We start from the raw sequence: 7,500 nt of genomic DNA on the forward strand, positions 1-7,500 counted from the left end.
CCCGGCAGCGAGTCCCGGGCCTCTATGAATACTACCTGTCGGAAAAGGGTTAATAACAATAAGTAACATTTTGTTATTTGAGGACTTTTTTTACTTCTTCGTAATAGTAACCTAATGTCAGCGGGTTTATTTACTGTTCTCTTTAGAATTATGAGTTTGTTACATACAGATGGCTCCAAGTGTGTTCAGCCACCAAGGAGTCAGTTGGCCCTAGTGACTGTGCACATGCTTCATTTTGGCATGAAAGTACAACTTGTGTGGCATTTTCCCCCCTTTTTGTGTTCTGGTGGATGAAAGTGCTGTTTTCTTCCAGGAAGTTGACAGTGCCAACGCACTAAATTTCATCAGTTACACAAGATATGATAAAAGATATTATATCAATGCTTCATATTTGAACAAATGGAAATGAATAGATGAATGATGATTTTACCTTTTCATTCTCCAAATGAACAGATAGCTTATCTAGTCAACATTAAGTCTCCATGATTATCAGTGCATAAACAATGAGAAGACAGTAATGTGGCATGAATACTTAATAATTTAATATCTCAGAAGCACATATTCTTTTGAGTGGATAAGCTGTAAACTGTAAATCTGAGATTTTGATCAGGACTTGGAGTGTGTGCAAAGGCATTCAGAGAAGATATGTCTTGTTTATATAACTTGATTTCTTATATATTTTACATTATGATGTGAGTGATAATTTTGTGAAGAAGTTCAATGAATTTTGTTTATTTGGTAACAGGATGTATATTTTTCTACTTGAATGCACTGTTTCTATTATTATCACAAAAAATCATACCATAGTACTTTTGGGGAACTGCAAACTTAAGCTGTACTATATCAGATTACTATAGATTACTATGTTAAACACTCAGTTGTATAGACAGGATATTGACTTGATTTATAGTAAATGCTCTTGTTAATAAAATCAAGTAAATTCTTTTTGGCATTTACAGCTTGTCAAATTTGGCATCGGTCAAGATTGGGTTCCAATGAAGTATGATGTATCCATTGACATGCCAGAAGTTCTGGACTTGTCTGTTTTAAGAGGGTTTGGACTGCAAGAAGGTGAAGAGGAGCTTCCAGAAACTACTGCTCCTCCTCCCAAAGGTAAGAAGACAATTGCTGTGCTTCTCAAGAATGACAAGGTTGCTATTTTATTTGATTTTTCTTCATTCTTTTTTCCTTCTTCTCTTTCTTCTTTGCATAGTCTACTGCTTGAGCATAAGATTAGAAATATGGGAAATATATATGTACTTCACTCTCTATACTTTTGGCTGAAGTATATACATTTTAGTTTTAGTAAATGAAGTTAAAAAGAGACTCTAAGCCCACTTTTGAAGGGGCTGTATATCCTCGTTGGCTACAATTCGTCAACATCCAGCTTTCTATGAATGTAACAAACTACTGTGATATGTTATAACTTATCGTCTACATAGTGTGTGACAATTATTTGCGGAAGAAAATAGAATAGACGCTGTTAGTAATGATAATGAAATTACAAATGAAGAAGTCTTTGCTTATCTTTGTTTGGCATTAACTGAAGAGAAAGGTGAAATAAGAATTTCAAAAAATCATTTACATGTTAGTAGCACAAATGTTATAAAAAAATAAAATAAAATATCCACAAACTTAACATCAACAAATTAAAAAGATAATATCTATTATTCATAGCAAAGGTTGATCTTTCAAAGTGCAAGTCTAGAATGGAAATAAAGGTAAATAAAAGTGTACTTCAAAACCCCCAAGATGGCTATAATACAATTGCTAGTACTTGTCTTGTCGAGAATAATAAAACTATTAATATACTCCAGTTAATACCTCTGGTTGGCACAGATATAATGACAACTTGCTAGTTAATAATGTCATCTATTGATGGCAAAGTAATCAAATTATAAAGAGAATTTCATTGTAATCACTCATTTCTGTCAGCCTTGTTGCTAGTTTGTTTACTATTGTGACATGAATCTATAGCAGGCTTTCACTAGAGGTAGTTTGAATAAACTTGGTTTGGTTGTGAAACCATACCAAGATAGTTTACCAAGAAATTCCATCACAAACAGATATGAGCAAGACATTTCAAGGTTTTTCAAAAAATCTTGATATATCTTGCTGTCAAAAAATGTGCCTTGGTATTTTGGCCCAGTTTGCCATGATGTGTTTAGATATCACCCAGTGTGAATATATTGTACAAATGGATTTCTTTGTGGGAAAAGATTCAAAACTACTGGCAAACGTTTTTTTCTGATTCTTTCGGTTAACTGCTTTCCTCTTTTCTCTATTTTTTCTTCTGAACATTTGTTTGTGCACTTGTCATGCTAACTATCTGTCTTTTTTATATTTCCTTTATTATTATTATTATTATTGTTATTAGTATTAGTATTAGTATTAGTATTTGTTCTTCCTTCTATGAATTTTGATTTTATCATTCAAAGTCCTAAGTAGTGTTGCTTATTTTTATATGTGTAACTCTCCCACTCCTCCTCTTCCAATTATATCTCCTCCTTCCCCTCCTCCTCCCATTCCTCCTCTTCCAATTATATCTCCTCCTTCCCCTCCTCCTCCCATTCCTCCTCTTCCAATTATATCTCCTCCTTCCCCTCCTCCTCCCATTCCTCCTCTTCCTCCCCATCTCCCATTCTTCATCCTTCTGTCCTCCTCAGATTCTTTTTCTTCCTCAGCTCATCCTACCCATTTCTCTGCTTCCTCTTCCTCTTCAGCTCCTACCCCTTCCTCTCTCTTTCTCTTCCCCCACCTTCCTATCTCTCTCTCTCTTCCCCTACCTCTTTCTCCTCATGCTACTCTTATTCCTCATGCTACTCTTATTCCTCCTCCTGCTCCTCTTCTCCTCCTCTTTCTACTCCTCCTCTTCCTCCTTTTCTACTCCTCCTCCTCCTCTTTCTACTCCTCCTCTTCCTCCTCTTTCTACTCCTCCTCCTTCTACTCCTCCTCCTTCTCCTCCTCCTCCTCCTCCTCCTCCTCCTCCTCCTCCTCCTCCTCCTCCTCTCCTCCTCCTCCTCCTCCTCCTCCTCCTCCTCCTCTTCCTCCTCCTCCTCCTCCTCCTCCTCCTCCTCCTCTTCTTGATCTTCCTCCTCCTCCTCCTCCTTGTCCTTCTCCTCCTCCTCCTCCTCTTACCTCCTCTTACCTCTTCTTCCTTCTCCTCACTTCTCCTCCCCCTCACTTCTCCTCCCCTCCCCTTCCACATCACCTCACTTCCCTTCTTCCTTCTCACTCACTCCCCTCTTCTTTTTGTCCTTTCTTTTTATCCTTCCACAATCAGATAAAACAACCACAGCACAGCTAGATTACATGACTGACAAGAATTATTGCAGCTCCTCCTTCCCCTCTTCCCTTCCATCCCTACCTCCCCTCCTCCTCTTCCTTCACTTCTCCTTCCATTCTTCCTCTTCCTTCCCTCCTTTTCTTCCCCCTCTCATCCTCCCATTCCTCTGCTTCCTCTTCCTTTTTTCTTCAGCCCCCTACCCCTTCCTCTCTATACTCTTCTCCATTATCTTCCTCCACAATTTTCTCTTCCTCCTCCTCCTCCTCCTCCTCCTCCTCCTCCTCCTCCGCCTCCTCCTCCTCCTCCTCCTCCTCCTCCTCCTCCTTCCTCCTCCTCCTCCTCCTCCTCCTCCTCCTCCTCCTCCTCCCTCTTCCGCCTCCTCCTCCTCTTTGCTCCTCCTCCTCCTCCTTCTCCTCCTCCTCCTCCTCCTCCTCCTCCTCCTCCTCTCCTCTCCTCCTCCTTCTTCTCTTCTGCCTCCTCCTTCTCCTCCTCCTCCTCCCTCCTCCTCCTCCTCCTCCTCCTCCTCCTCCTCCTCCTCCTCCATCTCCACTTTTCCTCCTTGCTTTCTCCTCCCATCTCCTTCACCATCACCATCACCATCACCCCAACCCCTCCTTTCTCCTTCACTCCCTCCCCTCTTCCCTTTCTCCTTTCCTTTTTTGTCTTTCCACAATCAAATAAAGCAACCACAGCCCAGCTAGATTTCATGACTGATAAGAATTATTATGGCACTCTGAAAAGTAGATTTTGCCAGTCTCTCCCAAGGGAAGAAACAACCTCTGCAGCCGTGAATCACAAGGGCTAGATTGCCTTCCCAGATGCTATCAGGCCCCTTGTCATGCAGGCCCAGTGATGGTGGGTTGGATCTGGACCTTGTGTGTTCTCTCAGTACTGGACTAGTTGTGGTGTTTTCAGATTGTGCTTGATCACTGCCGACTCCCAGCATTTTTGGCCTTTCTTGAGAGTGCTTTGGCATTTTTAGTGGTTTTGGATGTCCAAGGCTGGTTTCAATATACCCTATTGATTATAAGCTGGATAGTGTTATATGCGGTGTTGTTATGGTCTGGAGCCCTGATTATTTATGTGCTCCTCAATGTTTGCAGTTTTATTCAGTCATAAAGTTGTTACTAGTGGAAAGGACTTGAAAGAACTTATGGCTCTGTGATATGATCTTGTATCATTCCATCTCATTCTAAGAAGAAAGCCTATTCATTCTATGGAATTGATTTGAAAAAAAGCATCCATAATGTCTGACACTGAAGCAGAAGAAGCACAAAGTACTCTGCAAGCATTTGATGTTGATGATCTCCATGATTTCATTCTTCTTTGGCTGATTTATGAGAATACTCTTCCTCATCATACTCTGGATGCTACCATAGCTCGATATCTGGCCCTGGAAGCTTTCTGTTATAATAGAAATAATCAGAAGGAGACAGAAACCAAGGTTATGTCCATTGTCATTCTCTCTCTCTCTCTCTCTCTCTCTCTCTCTCTCTCTCTCTCTCTCTCTCTCTCTCTCTCTCTCTCTCTCTCTCTTTTTCCCCTCCCCTCCCCTCCCTTGTCTTTCTTTTCCTCTTTCTTTTTCTCTCTCTGCACATGCACACATGCATAAACATACTTGTACATACCAACTCCCACACACACACACAAAAAAAAAATCCAGTGTTTTAAATGTAATTATTGGTCTTTTGGAGATTCATTATATTCACATGTCTAATGGATTTTTTCCTTACTACAGAACCAGAAATAGATGCTGGTATTGTCCAACAATTAGCAGAAATGGGATTCCCGTGGGAGGCGTGTAGGAAAGCTGTTCACCTTACTGGGAACAATGGAACAGAGGCTGCCATGAACTGGGTCATGGAGCACATGGGTGACCCAGATTTTGCTGACCCTCTTGTCATTAAGAGTGATACAAAAAGTGAGTAATATTTAAAAACTATCTTTGGTATATTTCACTATAATGAACATAATCCCATTATTTTGATAATTTTCTTTTCTTTTTCTTTTAATACAAGTTTTCCTTATTTGTTAGCAGGTAATGATACTTTCACTGCAAATGAAGAGGGACTTGGAATGCTGATGTCCATGGGATTCACACGAGAGCAGGCAACTTTAGCTCTTAAGGAAACCAGCAATAATCTAGAACGTGCAGCAGATTGGATATTTTCACACCAACATGAGCTTGATTCTCTTTTAGCGGCACAGAGTGGTGCTGCTGCTCCTCCCCCACAAAAGCCAAACTACACTGATGGAGAACCTAAGTAAGTTATTCATTCATTTCCTGTAATTATGAATAAAATACATATTTGTGTATAGGTATGTCTGTCTTTATCAGAAGGAACTTTCACATCAAATCAGTGATTTTTGCAAGTCTAATCACTCAAATTTGGAGTATAATCATCTGAGGCTCCTTCCCAATTCTGTCATGTTATAAAAGATTCTGCAAGATCTCCCCACAAAACCTGATTTTGCCTTAAACTCATTTACTTTTGTGCAAAGCAAAATTTGCCTCTTCAGAGAGATCCATATGATAAGAGTTATCAAGTTAAGATGTTGAAATATTGATTGGATAATTTTTTTTTTTTTTTTTTTTTTTACAGGTATGAGTTAACAGCATTTATCAGCCACATGGGAACCTCCATCTTTGTTGGCCACTATGTCTGCCACATTAAGAAAGATGGAGAGTGGACAATCTTCAATGACAATAAAGTCTCTAAATCTGCAGATCCACCCTTGGACCTTGGTTATATATACCTATATAAACGTGTAAATAATTAGGGACCAGCGGTATGAATTTCAGAATCTGTAGCAGGAAGTAGGTAGTGGCCATTTTGAAAATTTCATTATTGTACCAAGTGCAGACCTATACCAGAGGGAGGATGAAAGGAGGATGAATAGCAGATAGCTTAAGGAGTTTCACAAAAGATTTTTTATGAGAATCTTCTTAGAGACTGAGTGTCATGTACCAATTACTTGGATGTTTTATGCATTTCCCTTGTTTTTTCAGTTTAAAGATTTGTTCTACTTCATATTGGTTTTATGTTCTTGAGGCCAGGGTTCTATGCATTTTAATTCTACTTTTCCAAGTTTCATTTGTCCTCAAGACTGACGTGTTAACAAGAATCTATGCTCTGTTTTCAGAGGAGAAAGAGCACTACACATCACATTATGCAAAGAAAAAGGTTTATGACTTAACCAAATAAGAGGCCTTACATTTTCTTAAGAGATATGCAATATACAAAGTAAACAGAAATGTGATATATATAAATATATGGACATGTTCATGGGAGTAAAGAAAAAAATGGACGAAAGAAGGGGAAATTTTTCATCAGAGGTCATGCTGGCTAGGTGTATAAATGATGCTTGTGAGCTCTACTGTGTCTCTAATATTTCTGATCCCAGTCAAGAAGAATGGGTCTCTGTCAATACATGCAAGGCTGTTTTTTTTGCTGTCATTTTCCAGTGCTTTTGTTGGCACAGATATTTGGATCTCATAATCATTCAGTAACTTTTAGGAAGGATGTGAAAAAATAAGGGATATTGATGGGCATTGGCATTCTAGAAGTTCCCCATGATTTTTGAGTCCAATACCAGCACTTTAATATTTCCATTGTGTTTAGTAAATAGCTGTGAATCTTACAGTCCTAATATTCCACCAGTTAGATTGGATTAAGTGTTATTAGTTTGTTTATGTTTTTTTTTTATTAACTTTCCTAATACAGCTATGCTTAAAATTAATTGTTAGCTTAAAGCACAGCCACTAACAATGTTTTTTTAAGAATTTGTACTTGATTTTTGTGTGTAGAAAATTTTATGGACATACCTATGTGGTTTGTGTGTGTATGTGTGTATGTGCGTGCATGTCAATATCTGTTTACATGTTTGTGTATGTGTGTTTGTATGCATGTATGTGTTTGTTGTACATGTGCAATTGTGCATTTCTGTGTACATGTGCATGTATGTGTGTGAACATACCTATACATATATATACATATATGCAATGTATCTGGACATACACATGCACAATCACAATCATACACACACTCACATTTTTATCTAGTTATTATTATTAAAGTACGACTGTTTTTCACAAGCCTAAATTCTGTTGTCATCAGATTTGAGCAGGCATCCATACTATTTTTCATATTGTAATGATGTGATATAATTTCATTTTTAAAGTAGCAGAATGGAGGATCTCACACAAATAAAAT

At 38.6% G+C, this 7,500-nt stretch overlaps 1 protein-coding gene across 1 annotated transcript in view; it reads left to right on the top strand.

Annotated features, from left to right (window-relative positions):
• The window catches only part of LOC119582931 (ubiquitin carboxyl-terminal hydrolase 5-like), a 23,815-nt gene that overhangs the window by 16,060 nt on the left and 255 nt on the right, over positions 1–7,500 (top strand). Inside the window, exons 10-13 of the mRNA XM_037931444.1 lie at positions 960–1,113; positions 5,025–5,207; positions 5,325–5,550; positions 5,890–7,500. The exon at positions 5,890–7,500 is cut by the window's right edge and continues 255 nt beyond it. Coding sequence (XP_037787372.1) covers positions 960–1,113; positions 5,025–5,207; positions 5,325–5,550; positions 5,890–6,067 — 741 coding nt within the window. The 3' untranslated portion in view covers positions 6,068–7,500. The remainder of the gene's footprint in view (positions 1–959; positions 1,114–5,024; positions 5,208–5,324; positions 5,551–5,889) is intronic.

Source organism: Penaeus monodon, chromosome 16 (genome assembly GCF_015228065.2).
Source record: "Penaeus monodon isolate SGIC_2016 chromosome 16, NSTDA_Pmon_1, whole genome shotgun sequence".
Taxonomy (NCBI): domain Eukaryota; kingdom Metazoa; phylum Arthropoda; class Malacostraca; order Decapoda; family Penaeidae; genus Penaeus; species Penaeus monodon.